General features: G+C 45.2%; 1 protein-coding gene across 1 annotated transcript in view; it reads right to left on the minus strand.

Annotated features, from left to right (window-relative positions):
• hsd17b4 (hydroxysteroid (17-beta) dehydrogenase 4) overlaps positions 1-21,946 on the minus strand; it is a 130,153-nt gene that overhangs the window by 38,432 nt on the left and 69,775 nt on the right. The window contains exons 12-14 of the mRNA XM_084322353.1: positions 16,384-16,496; positions 3,160-3,272; positions 1,301-1,424 (exon numbers count right to left, since the gene is read on the minus strand). Coding sequence (XP_084178479.1) covers positions 1,301-1,424; positions 3,160-3,272; positions 16,384-16,496 — 350 coding nt within the window. The remainder of the gene's footprint in view (positions 1-1,300; positions 1,425-3,159; positions 3,273-16,383; positions 16,497-21,946) is intronic.

The raw sequence follows: 21,946 nt of genomic DNA on the forward strand, positions 1-21,946 counted from the left end.
GGATCCTAACCTGAGTGAAGTCTATGTTGAGGCCGGGGACAGAGGGATCCTAACCTGAGTGAAGTCTATGTCGAGGCCGGGGACAGAGGGATCCTAACCTGAGTGAAGTCTATGTTGAGGACAGAGGGATCCTAACCTGAGTGAAGTCTATGTTGAGGCCGGGGACAGAGGGATCCTAACCTGAGTGAAGTCTATGTTGAGGACAGAGGGATCCTAACCTGTGTGAAGTATATGTCGAGGACAGAGGGATCCTAACCTGAGTGGAGTCTATGTCGAGGCTGGGGACAGAGGGATCCTAACCTGAGTGAAGTCTATGTCGAGGACAGAGGGATCCTAACCTGAGTGAAGTCTATGTCGAGGACAGAGGGATCCTAACCTGAGTGAAGTCTATGTCGAGGACAGAGGGATCCTAACCTGAGTGAAGTCTATGTCGAGGACAGAGGGATCCTAACCTGAGTGAAGTCTATGTCGAGGACAGAGGGATCCTAACCTGAGTGAAGTCTATGTCGAGGACAGAGGGATCCTAACCTGAGTGAAGTCTATGTTGAGGACAGAGGGATCCTAACCTGAGTGAAGTCTATGTTGAGGACAGAGGGATCCTAACCTGAGTGAAGTCTATGTCGAGGCCGGGGACAGAGGGATCCTAACCTGAGTGAAGTCTATGTTGAGGCCGGGGACAGAGGGATCCTAACCTGAGTGAAGTCTATGTCGAGGCCGGGGACAGAGGGATTCTAACCTGAGGCCGGGGACAGAGGGATCCTAACCTGAGGCCGGGGACAGAGGGATCCTAACCTGTGTGTAGGGTTGGGTACCTTTCACATTTGAACCGGTACCGGTACCCAACGGTACCTTTTTTCTGTACTTTAGTCTCTAGAAATTGTATCTACCTACCTCAGTTGTAAAATTTAAAAAAAAATGCCAAACTTCAAATAATTTATTATCATTATTATTTATTTAGAACAATGTTAATATATAATATATAATATTGCAGCGAGCGTTGTCTGCATCTAGCTTTGTAAAGTGTAACAACACTTGCGACTGTTTTCGGCTTCGCCATCGCCCCGACTGCTTTGTTGTTGAATTAAGTAATCAAATCCTAGGTAAGCGTGTATGCAGCACACTTCATAGGTTTCGTTTTGCGGTAAACGAAACGTTGACGTCATCGGACTTAAATAAACAAATTATTTTTTTACAGTGCCGAAATGTGGCACCGGCAGATCTCACGTGAATCGGTACTTGGTAGTACCGACGTAATTCGGTCGGTATCCTTAAAAGTACCTGATTCGGTTCCCATCCCTACCTGTGTGAAGTCTATGTTGAGGCCGGGCACAGAGGCCAACCCTCCATCCATCATAGCAGCCTGGGATGGGATGACTGCGAAGGTCGGCAAGCAGCTGAAGTCCTGGTGGCCCTCGTATAGAAACCTATAGTACAGAAGAGCTAGGTCAGTGTGTATCATAGAAACCTATAGGACAGAAGAGCTAGGTCAGTGTGTATCATAGAAACCTATAGTACAGAAGAGCTAGGTCAGTGTGTATCATATAGAAACCTATAGTACAGAAGAGCTAGGTCAGTGTGTATCATATAGAAACCTATAGTACAGAAGAGCTAGGTCAGTGTGTATCATATAGAAACCTATAGTACAGAAGAGCTAGGTCAGTGTGTATCATATAGAAACCTATAGTACAGAAGAGCTAGGTCAGTGTGTATCATAGAAACCTATAGTACAGAAGAGCTAGGTCAGTGTGTATCATAGAAACCTATAGTACAGAAGAGCTAGGTCAGTGTGTATCATAGAAACCTATAGGACAGAAGAGCTAGGTCAGTGTGTATCATAGAAACCTATAGGACAGAAGAGCTAGGTCAGTGTGTATCATAGAAACCTATAGTACAGAAGAGCTAGGTCAGTGTGTATCATAGAAACCAGGCCACGTGAGCGGATGGGCGCGGGCGAGAAATCCGCTCTTCGCTCTTTAAAGCTTGGTCCGCTCCGCTAATCGCTCATGTTGACCCCGCCCCCAAGTCGCTCTCCGCTCGCTCACCGCTCACCTTGAATCGAGCGCTCCCCGCGGCACATCGCTCGGCAGATTTTTTTTTTTTTTTTGAGCATGGTGTAAATTAGCTCAAACTACAACAGTCTACACCCCCTGGGCCCCTTAACAATTGTTTGTATTGAGCCGCATTGTAATTGTACCCATTCTGCAATGTTAAATAACGTTGTTTATCCATTCACTAGCTCTATTAAGCGATGATAGCTAGCCTAGCCACAATGCTATGGCCGCTGCCATTAACGTTAGCATGTAAGCTAACGACAACAACAATGGCGTCAAAACTTTTTCTAACATCCGTGAGTGACAAAGCCTGAACAGGATATCACAGGTTCACCCTTCTCATTGGTTGAAAATGGCCTTCATGTTTGTACATCGCCATCTGTTGCTTTGGCATTGTACTACATGTATATTACATCAGTGTTAAACCACTGCGTGAGCGGCCCGGAGCGGATTGGAGCGGAGGAGAACTCTCGCTCCAGACGTCGCGCCGACCCATTTTAAAACCCACTCCTCGCTCACGTCAAAACCGCCCGCTCCGCTCCCCGCGCCGCTCACGCTCCGATCCGCTCACATGCACTGATAGAAACCTATAGTACAGAAGAGCTAGGTCAGTGTGTATCATAGAAACCTATAGGACAGAAGAGCTAGGTCAGTGTGTATCATAGAAACCTATAGTACAGAAGAGCTAGGTCAGTGTGTATCATAGAAACCTATAGTACAGAAGAGCTAGGTCAGTGTGTATCATAGAAACCTATAGTACAGAAGAGCTAGGTCAGTGTGTATCATAGAAACCTATAGTACAGAAGAGCTAGGTCAGTGTTTCTCTTTCATATAGAAACCTATAGTATTTTAGACTTGTCCAGCCCATGGGGACATGAACGTGATTGTGGGCTTTACAAATACATTTGATTTGATATTAAAACGTGAATATAAGGGGAAAATAACAGATTTCATTTGAATAGAGTTCAAAAGAGTTTAATTGGCTCCCATCATGTTATGCTATATTGAAAACATGGTGGGTTTGAAAACATGGTGGGTTTAGCTACACTATATCCCACACGTGTGTGCCCGCACGCACACACGCACGCACACGCACACACACACACACCTGAGGTGGTCAGAGTCCTTGGTGGACATGCCCACCCCGAGGGCATACAGGATACACTGGGTGTGGGAGAAGGTGAATGTGCTCACAGGAAGCTTCTGGCCCACTGCCTCCATCTACAGAAGAAAGAGGAGGAGAGAAAGAGGAGGAGAGAAAGAGGATGAGAGAAAGAGAGGAGGGGAGAGTGGGGGGGAGAGTGGGGGGGAGAGTGGAGGAGAGGAGAGAAAGAGGGGGGGAGGGGAGAGTGGGGGGAAGAGTGGAGGAGAGGATGGGAGAGTGGGGGAGAGGAGAGAAAGAGAGGGGAGGGGAGTGGGGGAGAGGAGAGAAAGAGAGGGGAGGAGGGGAGGGTGGGGGAGAGGAGAGGAGAGTGGGGGAGAGGAGAGAAAGAGAGGGGAGGAGGGGAGGGGAGAGGTGAGGAGAGGGGGGAGAGTGGAGGAGAGGAGAGTGGGGGAGAGGAGAGAAAGAGAGGGGAGGGGAGAGTGGGGGAGAGGAGAGGAGGGGAGAGTGGGGAGAGTAGTGGTAGAGAGGAGAGTGGGGGAGAGAGGAGAGGAGAGTGGGAGAGAGGATGGGAGAGTGGAGAGTGGGAGAGGAGAGGAGAGTGGAGAGGAGAGTGGAGGAGAGGAGAAGAGGAGAATACGTGAGAGGAGAGGAGAATACGTGAGAGAGGAGAATACGTGAGAGGAGAGGAGAATACGTGAGAGGAGAGGAGAATACGTGAGAGGAGAAGAGGAGAATACGTGAGAGGAGAGGAGAGGAGAATACGTGAGAGGAGAGGAGAATAGAGGAGAGGAGAGGAGAGGAGAATACGTGAGAGGAGAGGAGAATACGTGAGAGGAGAGGAGAATACGTGAGAGGAGAGGAGAATACGTGAGAGGAGAATACAAGAGAGGAGAGGAGAATACATGAGGAGAGTGGAAGAGAGTAGAGTGGAAGAGAGGAGAGGAGAGTGGAGGAGAAGAGAGTGGAGGAGAGGAGAGTGGAGGAGAGGAGAGTGGAGGAGAGTGGAGGAGAGGAGAATACATGAGGAGAGGAGAATACATGAGAGGAAAATACAAGAGAGGAGAGGAGAATACATGAGAGGAGAGGAGAATACATGAGAGGAGAGGAGAATACATGAGGAGAGGAGAGGAGAATACATGAGAGGAGAGGAGAGGAGAATACATGAGGAGAGGAGAGGAGAATACATGAGAGGAGAGGAGAATACATGAGAGGAGAGGAGAGGAGAGTGGGAGAGAGGAGAATACATTAGAGGAGAGGAGAATACATGAGGAGAGGAGAGAGAAGATATGTTACTCCTACACGTATCAATTAATATAGCACTGTGTTAACAAGCCAAAGTCATACTTACTGGGTCCAGAAATAGAAATAAACAGAGGAGGGAACATGAAATGTAATAGAAGGAATAGAAGTTCATCTATATAAAGACTGAGTGAGATTACAGTAGGAATAGAAATTAATCCATAAAGATTGAGTGGGATTACAGTGGGAATAGAAATTAATCGATAAAGACTGAGTGGGATTACAGTTGGAATAGAAGTCCATCCATAAAGACTGAGTGAGATTATAGGATGAATTAGATTATTCCCTAAAGAATAGAGACGTCCTTGCTTAAAACGCTTGTGACCTCAGGACGGTTCAGGGAGTATTTGTGAACACGCACCACAGCTAGAAATCAGAGAGGAGAGAACCTTTGAACATGCGATGTCACATGGATGTAAATCTGTAACCTGATCCAGATCGCTTTGTACACACACACACCACACACACACACACACACGCATGTAGACTCCCAAACGGACACACGGAGACACACACACACAACACACACACACTTTGAATACTTAATTGATTCTGCAGATCAAAACATGCATATGATTCACATCTTAAAGGGGAGATGAAGCTCCCAATGTACAAATGGAGACGAAGGGACATTTATGCACATGTATTGGGACTGCCCACCAGTTAAGGCATTCTGGAAAGATGTGACCCATCAATTATCAAAACTCGTATCTTGGAATATACCAGTACACCCCTCTGTATTACTATTGAATGATGTTTTTGAGTTTGCAGTAAATCCACAGCTAAAGAGATTGGTTTTATCGGGTATCACAGTAGCTAAAAAACTGATCGCATCACGCTGGTTTCAACCGGAAAAAATGTGCCGGAAGGTTTGGTTTCTTACATATCTCGATGTGATTTATCAAGAAATATCTACAGCAAGAATTCTGGGTCTCAACGAATCCAAAATGTCAATGTGGTTAGAAGTGGTGGAGAGAATAAAAGCTAGCTTATAATGGTAGTGTCTGGTTAGGAGTGAGGGATAATGGAGGTACTATCCAAGGAGGGGTCCGGGAGGGGGGGGTTCGAGCTGGAGTATATGTGTGTAGGGTTTTAGATAATAGGTATTAGGGGTATATCCTGTATAAGACATTGGTATAATTGGTAATTTCGTTGGATATACACTGTATACGGTAAAATATTATTATATACTGTTTTTTGTTTTCTGTTTCTGTACTTGCATGTCATTTTAGCCACCTTAATTGTTAGTTTCATTATGCATTGTGTGTTGAGTACTGACTTTTAATAATTTTGTTTTGCAATAAAAAAAAAAAAAAAAAAAAAGGGGAGATGAAGCATAGCGATATAAACATAGTCATAGCATCAAATTAGTATTTAGATAAACCACAGAAAAAAAATCACGTTATAAAAATAAGGCGTTTCTAAGAAAAAACTATTTGTTATGTCCATTTATGTAGCATAAATCAACATGGGCACCGCCATTTTGTTGCTGACGTCACAGAGATGGTTTCGCCCGGAGGCGGAGCCTCCCACCTCAGATAATTACATGCTGTAGCAATATTATTAGGCTCCTCAAATATCGTTGTTCATAAAAACACATTTCATGTAATATTTTACAGCATTGAGCAACCCCAACAGGGGGATGCTGCATGTATGCTCTGTCATCTTTGAGATGGCGAGACCTGCAGTTGGCACCGGAGATGGCGAGACCTGCAGTTGGCACCTGAGATGGCGAGACCTGCAGTTGGCACTGTGTGAGGCCACGACATTTGAGCAAATTAATAATACTGCATGTTCTGAAGGTCCAGATTAATAATTAGAATGAGTTCAACAGAAAGGTATAGATTAGGCTATCACAGGTATAGATTAGGCTATCACCTAAAGTCTGTTGGTTGCTATACGAGTTCAGCCTCAACCGAACTCAGTCTGGGTATATTCTGTCTCCGTTATCCCCTGCCTGTCGCCGTCGGCAGATCGATGCAGGAGTAGTTATATTTATATCCCTCCCTCCTCTCCCTTGGCGACACCACAACACCAACGTTACACAGCGCTGTAGCAAAACACCTCTCTCTCACTTTTATTCTCCAACTAGTTGGGTCAAGAACCAAAATTCCGTGACCATTCTCTGGCTAAGATGTTTTGATGATTGATTTGACTTCTATGGACCCTTTATAAAATATTTAGCCCCTGTGTCCCTCCCAAAAATCCCAGCATTTTTTGTCAGATGGCCAAATCCAAAATACCTGCCGACGCCATCTTGAAAAATTAACTTTTGATCCAGAGCACCTAGAATCATGTATGAATACACTTTTTTGTCTAAGTCAACCATGACGATTCCAATTCTGACATCAGTTTGACTCTATGACATCAATTTTACCCAGAAATCCAAGATGGCCACCATCTAGTAGAGCGAAAATGTAACTTTTAATGTCAAAACCAATTTTACCATGGTACTGCTGTACTTTAAACAAACTACCTTCATAACTACCCGCCCTCAGAGGAGCCATAGCGATCTAGTCTATGACACGTCTGGGGGTGGTTCATATGTCGAAGCAGCACTCTCCTCCATCGGTGTCAGCAGTGAGCAACTGGTACGTAATGTGGCTGAGCGGCTCAGGGATGACATCAAGTCAGTCAAACTTGTCCCATGGCCACCGAGGGTCGAGGAGCTAGAAGAGGAGGAAGAGCTTTCGCCTCTCATGGTGCAGCTGCTATCTGCTTTGCAGGGGAAGAAGGGGGTAGATCTGACTCCAAGCACACACTCTCTCACCTCTCCCATAATACAGTACGTCATAAAGCGACCCACCACTACCGCCATCAATGCCACTGTCACCCTTCATGGGATGACTCGAAACAAGGAGCTTGTTGACTCTTACTGGGCTGGGCATGGGGATAAGCTACCAGAATGTGCTTCTCCTGCATGATGTCTGGACCATGCATGACCTTGAGCGGTGTTCGGTGTGTCCTGGCAGGAGAACCAAGCATCAGTATCATTGACAATGACGACTTTCTCAATGACACCTTGACAGGAGGGGGCACTGCACACCGCTGTAACTGGATGTTTCTGCAACGTCTAGAATGTCTTGTACAGGACTATGAGGCAAACTTCCAGGTTGAGCATGTGTGCATAAAAGATGCCAAGATTGTGTCGCAGGCACCGACTGAGAAGGTGTCTGAGATGCAGGCAGTTATGCCGTATAGGACCATCAAGCGTGGTGAGCCTCCCATCCCCCCATAAGCCCACTATGTTCTCATTAAGTACAGAGCCTCAGTGCAAGCGGAGTATTATTCATGCCCTTGCTCGTGCAGATACAAATGGTGATCGTCCTGCTGCAGTTGAGCAGACTATCCCTTCATACAATGGGTTTGACGCATCATACATCTTACAATCAACCGCCCAACAAGTCAGTTGTGAATGACATCATGGAGAAGCGGTCTACCATCATCGCAACTAAGCACATGCCCTTCGCCTTCTTAGTGGGAGATCCTCCTGTGTACGTCCTCATCACTCTGCTCAAGGCCGAGAACCCAAACAAGTACCATGACATTGTACCCTTTCTTGGTCCCTTCCATACACAGTGTGTGATTATGAGCGCTATCTACAAGCGCTACAAGGGGAGTGAGCTAGGAGATGTACTCGTGGCAGGAGGAGTTATTGCCAGGGCTCACAATGCCCTGGCCAAAAAAATAAAAAGCCAAGAGGAAGCACATAGAATGTGGTTCAAAAAGGATGAGAGAAGATGAGCAGCGTGTGCAGGACCTGGTCGCATGCATGCATAAGTCTGATTCCTTCCCATTTGATCCAGCCTCACCCACCCTCCGCACCCTACAGTCAGCCATGCCTGCCGCTGATGAACTCATCACGGACTTCAACTCAGCCCATGCTGTGGGAGAGGAGAAGTTGACCAGCTTCTTGCGAGACCGGGTGTTCAGTAAGAAAACATGCCTCCATGCACCTGTCCCTCTGAGCAAACGCTTGACATTTGCCAAGCGGCCCTGCATGGAGAAGCGCGGGGAGGAACTCAAAGCAAGAGCTGCTGAGATGGAGCGGAGTGTTCTCAAGGCAATGATCGACCTGGTTGAGGTCAGTCAACTTGTGAATCTCTGAGATGCTGGAACATCGTGTTGTTGAGGAATGTGTGGCCTTATTCAACTCCAACGGCACATATAGGAAGACACAGAAGAGCAAGCTCATTCAGAAGCTCTCTCTCCAATCTGTAGATCTGCAAGAACCCTACACCGCTCTTGTCGACATGGGCATGATCTGGAGGATGGCAACCCCATCAGCAGAAGATCGGCAGACACAAGATGGCACCCCATACAAGTGGTTGGACTATGTCCACAAGGTATCATCCATCATCCTTGCCCGCCATGGTGATGCTGACCGTATTTTCTGTGTAAATGACCCTTACGACGCAGCATACTCAACTAAAGATGATGAGCGAGACCTGCGGGTACAAGGTAAGGTAATGTCCCCAACACCTACATGAAGCTGGGCGACCCCTTACCCTCTGCCAGAGAGTTCAAAACACTGCTGTGTAGCGTCAGCAACAAGGAGCGGCTACAAAAAGTAATATGCAGCTATCTGACTGACCTTGTTGCACAGGGTGTAGATACAGAGATCATCTACTCTGTTGGCTCCCACTGCACCAACTTGTCAACCCAGCAACCAATGCAGAACTACAGCTTTGACCAGTCTGAGGCTGACACCATCCTCTTCTCTACTTACACAGTTCTACGTGAGTCAGGCTACAGTGGCCCTGTTGTCATTGATGCAGCCGACACCGATGCCTATGTCACGGCAGCGGCCATCTCTCAACAGCTGCCCGGTATGCTCTGCATCAAGAGAAAGCAGGACACAAGGGTGGCTACGTGGTGCAGTGGGCAAGGCGCTCACCACGAATACTGGAGGCTGGGCTCAAACAGATCATCTCCCTGTTCGAGCCCAGCGCTCCACATTGCTTTCAGTTTAGCTGGTCGTCCGCACTAATACACATTGGCAGTATTAGGGGGAGGGAAACTGATGGGTGGGGATCGGGCGTTGTGGACAGCGACTCCTACAGGTCGGTTGGTGCGCCTGCGCAGTAGAATCAGGAAGCGACGGGGGCGGGGCCCCTCCAAAGCCCAGACCCCCGACGCTGAAAGATCGAGCCGCGCAGGTGGAAAGATGCGACTGCTGTTACCTCGAGTATCGGAGGGGACTCGTGCTATGTATGACTTAGTCCACATTGCAGCCGGCTTGTGGGAGGCATGAAACAGCGTTCAAAGACGCTTGGATGATACGAAATTGGGATGGGAGAAAAATAGAAAAATGGGAGAAAAAGTGAAGTCGTCGGTGTATGACAAGGTGGCAAAGAGCCCTATGGCAAGACGGCTACTCTCGCAGTGTGGAGATAGCCTGGACCTTGAGGAGGAGGTGCTAGAGGAGCTGTTCGAGTTCACACGACATGTTATTTATGGCGACAAGAAGAGTAGCACCATGGCTGAGGCCCGTGCCACAAAGTGGAAGAGAATGAAGAACAAATCATTCATCCATCTCCCTCCAGATGCAGATAGCCTACACCAATACTGCCTCCGTGCCAACTACTTGGCATATCTAGTAGTGCGCCACCCCTCCCTGAAGCGACACCCTTCGCCACTCGGACATGGCTGGGAGCTGGTGGGTGGTCGCTGTCGCCCTGTCTGCCACACACAACCTGCTCTCCCAACACATGCACCAGGGCCAGCTGAAGAAAGTGAGGAAGAGGAGAGTGAGGAGGATGATGATGAGAAGGGAGATGATAATGTATGGAGGAGGAGGGGTGATTCATTGGAATCTGATGATTCAGAATCTAGTGAGGCAGAATGCTCTGATTCGGACTGGTTTCATTGTTAAAGGAAAACTCCAACATTTTGGGAAATTAGCTTATTTGCCATGTACCCTGGAGTTAGACAAGAAGATACATACCCTTTTTCTTCTCTGTGCATGCAGTAGGAGTAGGAAGACACGCACCGTTAGCCTAGCTTAGCATCAGTCACTGGAAGTAGGTTCCTCCATTAGCCTAGTTCCCAACGTCTTCCTACTCCTACTGCATGCACAGAGAAGAAAAGGGTATGCATCTTCTTGTCTAACTCCAGGGTAGATGGCAAATAAGCTAATTTCCCAAAATGTTGGAGTTTTCCTTTAACCTGTTCAAGTTACAGCTATTTAAGAGAGCGTATTTTGAAGTATAATTAGTTATCTTGTCATACTGTACATTCATAAATTATTTTGCTGAGATCCTTATGAAGGTAGTTTGTTTAAAGTACAGCAGTACCATGGTAAAATTGGTTTTGACATTAAAAGTTACATTTTCGCTCTACTAGATGGTGGCCATCTTGGATTTCTGGGTCAAATTGATGTCATAGAGTCAAACTGATGTCAGAATTGGAATCGTCATGGTTGACTTAGACAAAAAAAAAGTGTATTCATACATGATTCTAGGTGCTCTGGATCAAAAGTAAATTTTTCAAGATGGAGTCAGCAGGTATTTTGGATTTGGCCATCTGACAAAATGCCGGGATTTTGGGGAGGGACACGGGGGCTAAATATTTTATAAAAGGTCCATAGAAGTCAAATCAATCATCAAAACATCTTAGCCAGAGAATGGTCAATTTTGGTTCTTGACCCAACTAAACTAATGGTTATCTTTTTCTCCGTTCAATGTGGCTCGGCTGTATACAAAACAACTAACGGTATAACTTTGTCTCCGTTCCAATGCACGCTGTAAGCAGCGGCGATACAAGGAGCATATACGGGCGAACAATAAAACACTATCAGGTCAACAGTAAATATATATCTTACAAATAAAACAATATATATAGAAAATAATAATAGGGCTCGACGACCGCGTTACACTCTCCCAGGTCGCATGTATTTTTCAGACATTGCCCTGCTGTACCCGAGCTCTGCAGGCAGTGTATTCGCACATTGATAGCCTTCTGAAAGAAGACGTTTCTTCAATTAGCTTTACCAGTGATATTTGGAGCTCTGATGTCAGCCCCATGTCAATGCTGAGTTTGACAGCTCAGTGGATTGACGCAGACTTCCAACTCCGTAAAGCGCTCCTGCATTCCCAAGAGTTCTCCGGCTCCCATACTGCTGCAGGCTGCAGCGCTGGCAACAGCATTCGAGAATATGTTCCAGACGTGGCATATTCCGAAAGAAAATATTCATGTCATACTCCGAGATAATGCCCGAAACGTGGTCAAATGCATGAAAGATGCAGGATTACAAAGTTTGGGATGTATGGCCCACGCGCTTCAGCTGGCTGTCACTATGGAGTGCTGTCACAGCGCAGCATAAAAGACATCGCACTTTTACGCACTGTTTAGCCTATATTTTACGCACTGTGTTTAGCCTAAATTAAGTTAAATGCTATAGGCTAATTGTTTTTTCAGCCTGTTATTAGTTTTAACTTCTTGAATTCACACCTCCCCAGTTTGCAACAACGCAACAGCCAATATTCCGAGACATATTTATTAGGGATGTCCGATATTATCGGCCGACCGATATTATCGGTCGATATCGGCAGTAAAATGTGATATCGGAAAATATCGGTATCGGTTTAAAAAAAGAAAAAAACAATAACAATATTTGTTATATATATATCCAGTGAAATTATTAGTTACCTGAAATTATTCAGTTTTTGGGGGGGGGGGGGGGGGGGGGGGAACCCTGCATATATCGGTATCGGTTGATATCGGTATCGGAAATTAAGACTTGGACAATATCGGAATATCGGTATCGGTAAAAAAGCCAATATCGAGCATCCCTAATATTTATATATTTGTATAATTGTTAGGCTATTTGAATCCACCATTTAAGGCTGGTGTATTCAAATAGCCTAACAAATAAAATGTAATATGTCTCGGAACATTGGCCCGCAGATGCACCACTGCAAACCAAAGAAATGTGAACTCAAGAAGCCAAAACGAAGTTTAGCCTGTTTTAGGCTATAGCCTAAATTAAATTATACACGCTCACTCACACACTAACAAACAAACATACACACTCACACACAAACAAACATACACACTCACTCACTCACTCACTCACTCACACACAAACAAACATACACACAGAGAGATGCTGGGTTTGTTTCATCATACAGAGTGACGGGCATCTATACTGTACAGAAAACAGAGACACGTTTGATATAATATTTACCGGCTGCTGTTATTGGATTTCAGGTATGAAAAAGCTGATAACCACTGGCATGAAATCAATATGATGCTGTCTGTCTGTCTGTCTGTCTGTAGGGGCCAAGTCAAGTCAAGTCAAGTCAAGTCAAGAGTTTTATTTGTCACGGCATACAAGTATACAGTGAAATACGGGGGGTCTTGCCCGCAACGATTGTGCATAATACAATAATAATAATATAATAAAAATCCAATAGAACGACATTGTGCAATAATACAAGTAATCAAAGTAGGGCATATCGGTATATGTACATAGTTTTTACAGAGCATGGTAGGACATGCTAGGTCCTGTGATAGTGCAATACACTGTTAGCTACGGATGAGGCACTGGGTCTTTATGTACACTGCTATACAATGCTATATTATACAATCTCAAGTTATACTATACTATTCTTAAAGTGACCCGAGTGTGTGTGTGCTCATGTTAAAGTGGCTGCTAGTGTGTGAGCGTGTTGTGTTAACTTGTGTGTGTGCTCATGTGTGCTTGTGTGTGGAGAGTTCAGTGTTCAAGGCTCTGATGGCCTGGGGGAAGAAGCTGAGCCGAAGTCTCTCTGTCCTAGTTGCTGGTGTTCGCAGGCGTTTGCCTGACCGCAGCAGCTTCCCATTCTACTGCCTCACTGCCAACACTAGGGGTGGGAATCACCAGAGGCCTCACGATACGATATTATCACGATACAATAGTATTGCGATTCAAAATATATTGCGATATGCTGAGTATTGCGATATTAATATTGCGATATATTACTTTTTTTCAACTGCAAAGTAAAACTTTGTCAACATGTTTTATCTAATAAAATACAGTTGCAGCAAATGGGATTTTCTCAAGCAGTACCACAAAGAAATCAATGTGATGCTGTCTGTCTGTCTGTCTGTAGGGTAGGGCTGGGTGATAAAACGATAATTATCGCGGTATATTTTAATAATCGATAATAAAAAAAAATTCTCTAGAATTACGGACTGGCCGATGACCACACGACTAACCCCTCCTTTCCCCCCAAACAGCATTAAAACTGCTGTTAAACTTGCTTCTACTGTGTGCCGTGTGTATTTAGTTAAATCCAGTCTAGTGTCAACTCATAACATATATACACACAGTATAAACACATATAAACACGACACACACAGTATAAACACACATATACACATATACAGTACATAACACAGTATAAACACATATACACAACACAGTAAAAACACACATATACACAACACAGTATAAACACACATAAACACAACACACAGTAAACACACCAACACAACACACAGTATAAACACACATATACACAACACACAGTATAAACACACATAAACACAACACACATATACACAACACAGTATAAACACACATATACACAACACAGTATAAACACATAAACACGACACACACAGTATAAACACGACACACACAGTATAAACACACATATACACGACACACACAGTATAAACACAACACACACAGTATAAACTAGGGATGCCCCGATCATGTTTTTTGCCACCGATACCGATCACCGATCGTCGTGAGCCATATCGGCCGATACCGATCGGCCGATTTTATATAAAGATTTTTTTTAATTTTTTTATAAAATATATATATTATATAATTAGACTTGTACTTGTATTATCTGCGAGACATCGCCACCACGCAACAAGCTCCACTGTCTGTGTGTACTCTAGTAGCCTCCAGCTACGGCCAGGATTCTCCGGAGCTGCAGCTGGACCCTATACTCGAGTAGCCTGCAGCTACGGCCAGGATTCTCCGGAGCTGCAGCTGGACCCTATTGATCATATTCAACAACATGCCCTCAGCTCGAATACGCATCGAATGAGTGTTATAAAACATTGATATCAGGAGCTATCTGTGGCTACTGCTGGCCGGATATATAACGTTGATACAGCGCCTCTGTGAACTATTTAGTTCAGTGGGACATTTCGTTTTGAACAGTGAGCTGGCGTCAGCTAACATGAGCTAGCTGAGGTATCATACACGTCTCTATACTAGACTTGCTGGAGAGTTTGTTGATGTCAGGAGCTATCGGTAGCTGGCCGGCTAGATACCGTTCGGTTAGACAATGCCTCATCATGTATAGGACTGGAAGTGAATGGTTGACTGGGTCATTTTGTAACGGTAGCTAACGTTAGCTAAGAGGGACGCCGTCCTCCCGTCACACGAGACTAGACTACTAGACCCGTGTTTACATGCGCGCTGGAGGGAGGAGCAGACGCCGCACAGCTCCCGGTGTCTGAGACAGAACTCAGCGAGACGAGCGAGTGAGATCGGTTTTGACGCTCGGCGAAAATAAAGCATTATCACCGATCACCGATCGCATATTTATACTGATTATCGGCCGATAACGATCGGTGGCCGATTGATCGGGGCATCCCTAGTATAAACACACATAAACGCAACACACACAGTATAAACACTAGGGGTGGGAATCGCCAGAGACCTCACGTTACGATACTATCGTGATACTTGTGTCACGATACGATAGTATCGCGATACTAAATATATCGCGATACGCTGAGTATTGCGAAATTATTATTATTTTTTTATTTTTTTATCAAATTAAATGCATTACCTTTTTTCAACTGCTTTGTCAACATGTTTTATCTAATAAAATAAAGTTCAGTCTGTTCATCTCACTTCAATCATTTTTATTGCAGAACATGGTATTTTCTCAAGCAGACAGATGTAAACACTGTAATCTGTGTTGCATGTACCTGACAAACTGAACTGTTTGTATTACAGTCCTATTCCAACTTAACTGAATGCACATGTGTGTGTGTGTGTGGACTACTGTACTATTACAGGTATTGAAATGAACAATGCAACTTCCTTATACAAAAAAAATAAATACACAATTAAAAAAATATATATAAATAATTAAATATCGATACTTGGCGTCCCTGTATTGATACAGTATCGCCACGCAAAGTATCGCGATACTACTATGTATCGATTTCCCCCCCCACCCCTATGATTTAGTATGAGTTACGCTCCACCGGTGCGTGGCGTCTTCACCAGCCCGTGCTTGGAGAGCTCTCCACGACGGCTCCTGACAGAGACGCTGCGCGGCTGTACGTGAAGCAGACCTGAGCTGACCTGTGTTTTGTTGTTTTGAGTAGCGTTGTTGACAGTTTGCGAGGTTTGTACGCTCTAGTTCCATACCGTCTACCATCTGTTACTCACTCTCACAGGAGAGAGAGGCGGAGAGATAGAGAGGGAGAGAGACGGAGAGCGAGAGAGAGGAGGGGGAGGGAGAGAGAGGCAAAGAGGCAGAGACAGATAGGAGGCAGAGGAGAGATGGAGAAAGAGAGATTGACAGATTCAAATAATCATAGAAGGGAGGAAGGACACAGGAGGAAGGTCGTAGGAAGTTTGTAGTACTGTTTAACAGTACTGTATATTTGCATATCTTGTATGTCACAAATGTAACAGTACCGTATACCTGTATGTATGTCAGAAATGTCATGATATATCTGTATGTTGCGTATGTCATTAATGTCATTATGAATTGAAAATGGGGGACCCTGATGTAAACAAGACGAAAGTCTTTCTCTGGTCTGCATCCCCTTAACAATTGTGTGCATTGAGCCGTACTGTATTGTACCCATTCTACAATTTGTTAATAAAGTTTTAAATCGATCAATCAATCAATGAATCAATCAAGTAGGACGTAGGGAAGGGAAGGAGTCCCGTCTACTCACAGGGTTGATTCCTGAGGGGGGCGGGGCCGAGGAGACCATGGCAGCTACAGGGTTGGCTCCTACATCGTCTGACTCCAACTCAGACAGGACGTCCACTAGTGTCTTCAGGGACTCTTAGGATAGGGGGGGGGGGGTGAGAGGTTAGGAAGATGGTAGTTTGTTTTGTAATCCCTTTTACGAATATGTACGCAGCACCTTTATTTGACTGAGCAACAGAGAGAGAGAGAGAGAGATGACGAGAAAAATCACACATATTAAATTAAAACACAGTCCTGTGATATCTCTCTCCGACAGCTTCTCTGAAGGATTCCGGTCCAACGGGAGAATCTTATTATTACACTTACTCATAGCATTGGTATAAATCACATAATAACCCTGCTGCCAGCAGGCCGGACGCGCTGGAAAACCAGACATATATCATTTCGTAATTTCCTTAATAAAGATATTGAACATGAAGGAGGTGATGGAGGTTCTGTGTGCTTAGAGGAGAGAGGAGGCTGTGGTAATCTGAGGGGTGCCAGTGGCTCAGTGGATACCAGTATTGGCGCATCCCTAAACCAAACATGTCCCATGCATGTCTTACTGGCCTTGTATGTTAGCAGGCGTGTCTTACTGACCTTGTATGTTGTCTTACTGACCTTGTATGTTAGCAGGCGTGTCTTACTGACCTTGTATGTTGTCTTACTGACCTTGTATGTTAGCAGGCTTGTCTTACTGACCTTGTATGTTGTCTTACTGACCTTGTATGTTAGCAGGCGTGTCTTACTGACCTTGTATGTTGTCTTACTGACCTTGTATGTTAGCAGGCGTGTCTTACTGACCTTGTATGTTGTCTTACTGGCCTTGTATGTTAGCAGGCGTGTCTTACTGACCTTGTATGTTGTCTTACTGACCTTGTATGTTAGCAGGCTTGTCTTACTGACCTTGTATGTTAGCAGGCGTGTCTTACTGACCTTGTATAGAATAGAATAGAATGATCTTTATTGTCATTGTTACAGTTTTACAACAAAATTTAAAATGCAGCCCTAGGTGCTAGCCGTCACACAGATCATAAAAACACAGTCCTAAACACAGTATTAAATATAAAAATAAGAGTATAAAAACAAGAATAGGGCATAAATAGACATACCATAAACATAAACATAAACAGGGGGGTGTAAAAGATAATTGCACTATCCCTAATGTTGCGTGTGCGTGGGGGGTGCAGGGGAGATTGTCGTTTTAAAATTTAGCTGAGTTTAGTGCACATATGGCCCTGGGATAAAAACTAAACTTCAGTCTGTTAGTCCGGGTGGGCATGACGATGAAACGCCTGCCCGAGCGCAGCCGCACGAGGTGCTTGTTGCCCGGGTGGTGTGGGTCCTTCAGTATTTTGACTGCTTTCTTAAGACAGCAGGAGTTGGATAGTCCCTCCAGTGAGGGGAGGGGGCAGCCGATGATTTTTTGGGCCGAGTTGACGACCCTCTGGAGGGCCTTCCTCTCTGCGGCTGTGCAGCTGAGGAACCACACGTTGATGCAGTAGCTGAGGATGCTTTCCACAGAGCAGCGGTAAAAGGACACAAGCAGGTCTTGTCTGAGGTGGTAATTCCTCAGTATTCTCAGGAAGTAGAGTCTCTGTTGTGCCCTTGTTGGTGTTGGTTCTCCAGGTCAGGTCATCCTCCAGGTGGACGCCCAGGAACTTGATGACCGAGACTCTCTCCACGCCTCCCCCGTCGGTGTACAGGGGCTGTATGTCGGTCTTCTTCCTCCTGTAGTCCACCATCATCTCCTGGGTCTTTAGCTTGTTCAGCTGCAGGTTGTTGATTTTGCACAGGGCTGACAGCTGCTCTACCTCATCGCGGTATGCGGTCTCGTCGCCTTGTATGTTAGCAGGCTTGTCTTACTGACCTTGTATGTTAGCAGGCTTGTCTTACTGACCTTGTATGTTAGCAGGCGTGTCTTACTGACCTTGTATGTTAGCAGGCGTGTCTTACTGACCTTGTATGTTAGCATGAATGTCTTACTGACCTTGTATGTTGTCTCACTGACCTTGTATGTTAGCAGGTGTGTCTCACTGACCTTGTATGTTAGCAGGTGTGTCTTACTGGCCTTGTATGTTAGCATGAATGTCTTACTGGCCTTGTATGTTGACTCACTGACCTTGTATGTTGTCTTACTGACCTTGTATGTTGTCTTACTGACCTTGTATGTTAGCAGGCGTGTCTTACTGACCTTGTATTTTGTCTCACTGACCTTGTATGTTGACTCACTGACCTTGTATGTTGTCTTACTGACCTTGTATGTTGTCTTACTGACCTTGTATGTTAGCAGGCGTGTCTTACTGACCTTGTATGTTAGCAGGCGTGTCTTACTGACCTTGTATGTTAGCAGGCGTGTCTTACTGACCTTGTATGTTAGCATGAATGTCTTACTGACCTTGTATGTTGTCTCACTGACCTTGTATGTTAGCAGGTGTGTCTTAATGACCTTGTATGTTAGCAGGTGTGTCTCACTGACCTTGTATGTTAGCAGGTGTGTCTCACTGACCTTGTATGTTAGCAGGTGTGTCTCACTGACCTTGTATGTTAGCAGGTGTGTCTTAATGACCTTGTATGTTAGCAGGTGTGTCTTACTGGCCTTGTATGTTAGCATGAATGTCTTACTGGCCTTGTATGTTGACTCACTGACCTTGTATGTTGTCTTACTGACCTTGTATGTTGTCTTACAGACCTTGTATGTTGTCTCACTGACCTTGTATGTTGTCTTACTGGCCTTGTATGTTAGCAGGCGTGTCTTACTGACCTTGTATGTTGTCTTACTGACCTTGTATGTTGTCTTACTGACCTTGTATGTTAGCAGGCCTGTCTTACTGGCCTTGTATGTTGTCTCATTGACCTTGTATGTTGTCTTACTGGCCTTGTATGTTGTCTTACTGGCCTTGTATGTTGTCTTACTGGCCTTGTATGTTGTCTTACTGGCCTTGTATGTTGTCTCACTGACCTTGTATGTTGTCTTACTGGCCTTGTATGTTGTCTCACTGACCTTGTATGTTGTCTTACTGGCCTTGTATGTTGTCTCACTGACCTTGTATGTTGTCTTACTGGCCTTGTATGTTGTCTCACTGACCTTGTATGTTGTCTTACTGGCCTTGTATGTTGTCTCACTGACCTTGTATGTTGTCTTACTGGCCTTGTATGTTGTCTTACTGGCCTTGTATGTTGTCTCACTGACCTTGTATGTTGTCTTACTGGCCTTGTATGTTGTCTTACTGGCCTTGTATGTTGTCTCACTGACCTTGTATGTTGTCTTACTGGCCTTGTATGTTGTCTTACTGGCCTTGTATGTTGTCTTACTGACCTTGTATTTTGTCTCACTGACCTTGTATGTTGTCTCACTGACCTTGTATTTTGTCTCACTGACCTTGTATGTTGTCTTACTGACCTTGTATTTTGTCTCACTGACCTTGTATTTTGTCTTACTGGCCTTGTATGTTGTCTCACTGACCTTGTATGTTGTCTCACTGACCTTGTATGTTGTCTTACTGACCTTGTATGTTGTCTTACTGACCTTGTATGTTAGCAGGCTTGTCTCACTGACCTTGTATTTTGTCTTACTGGCCTTGTATGTTGTCTCACTGACCTTGTATGTTGTCTCACTGACCTTGTATGTTGTCTTACTGACCTTGTATGTTAGCAGGCTTGTCTTACTGACCTTGTATGTTAGCAGGCGTGTCTTACTGACCTTGTATGTTGTCTTACTGACCTTGTATGTTAGCAGGCGTGTCTTACTGACCTTGTATGTTAGCAGGCTTGTCTTACTGACCTTGTATGTTAGCAGGCGTGTCTTACTGACCTTGTATAGAATAGAATAGAATGATCTTTATTGTCATTGTTACAGTTTTACAACAAAATTTTAAATGCAGCCCTAGGTGCTAGCCGTCACACAGATCATAAAAACACAGTCCTAAACACAGTATTAAATATAAAAATAAGAGTATAAAAACAAGAGTAGGGCATAAATAGACATAACATAAACATAAACAGGGGGGGTGTAAAAGATAATTGCACTATCCCTAATGTTGCGTGTGCGTGGGGGGTGCAGGGGAGATTGTTGTTTTAAAATTTAGCTGAGTTTAGTGCACATATGGCCCTGGGATAAAAACTAAACTTCAGTCTGTTAGTCCGGGTGGGCATGACGCTGAAACGCCTGCCCGAGCGCAGCCGTACAAGGTGCTTGTTGCCCGGGTGGTGTGGGTCCTTCAGTATTTTGACTGCTTTCTTAAGACAGCAGGAGTTGTATAGTCCCTCCAGTGAGGGGAGGGGGCAGCCGATGATTTTTTGGGCCGAGTTGACGACCCTCTGGAGGGCCTTCCTCTCTGCGGCTGTGCAGCTGAGGAACCACACGTTGATGCAGTAGCTGAGGATGCTTTCCACAGAGCAGCGGTAAAAGGACACAAGCAGGTCTTGTCTGAGGTGGTAATTCCTCAGTATTCTCAGGAAGTAGAGTCTCTGTTGTGCCCTTTTCACAATCGCCCTGGTGTTGGTTCTCCAGGTCAGGTCATCCTCCAGGTGGACGCCCAGGAACTTGATGACCGAGACTCTCTCCACGCCTCCCCTGTCGGTGTACAGGGGCTGTATGTCGGTCTTCTTCCTCCTGTAGTCCACCATCATCTCCTGGGTCTTTAGCTTGTTCAGCTGCAGGTTGTTGATTTTGCACAGGGCTGACAGCTGCTCTACCTCATCGCGGTATGCGGTCTCGTCGCCTTGTATGTTAGCAGGCGTGTCTTACTGACCTTGTATGTTAGCAGGCTTGTCTTACTGACCTTGTATGTTAGCATGAATGTCTTACTGACCTTGTATGTTGTCTCACTGACCTTGTATGTTAGCATGAATGTCTTACTGACCTTGTATGTTAGCAGGCGTGTCTCACTGACCTTGTATGTTAGCAGGCTCGTCTTACTGGCCTTGTATGTTAGCAGGCTCGTCTTAATGACCTTGTATGTTAGCAGGCGTGTCTCACTGACCTTGTATGTTAGCAGGTGTGTCTTTTTTTTTTTTTAACTTTATTTTTTAGCGTTTATCGCTTTCCTGGTCAAGCATGACCGACAGTTGCAGGGTGAAACGGGAGAGAGAGCAGGGGGAGACATTCGGCAAATGACGGCGAGTCCGGGAATCGAACTTGGAGTCAACCAGATCCGTGACGCAGCACGGAGTCCCGCGCGAGCGCGGTAACATGGTGTGCTACTGGAGCACCCAGCAGGTGTGTCTTAATGACCTTGTATGTTAGCAGGCGTGTCTCACTGACCTTGTATGTTAGCAGGTGTGTCTTAATGACCTTGTATGTTAGCAGGCGTGTCTTAATGACCTTGTATGTTAGCAGGCGTGTCTCACTGACCTTTTATGTTAGCAGGTGTGTCTTAATGACCTTGTATGTTAGCAGGCGTGTCTTAATGACCTTGTATGTTAGCAGGCGTGTCTCACTGACCTTGTATGTTAGCAGGTGTGTCTTAATGACCTTGTATGTTAGCAGGCGTGTCTCACTGACCTTGTATGTTGTCTTACTGACCTTGTATGTTGTCTCACTG

The sequence above is a fragment of the Notolepis coatsorum genome, assembly GCF_963971535.1.
Source record: "Notolepis coatsorum genome assembly, chromosome: 10".
Taxonomy (NCBI): domain Eukaryota; kingdom Metazoa; phylum Chordata; class Actinopteri; order Aulopiformes; family Paralepididae; genus Notolepis; species Notolepis coatsorum.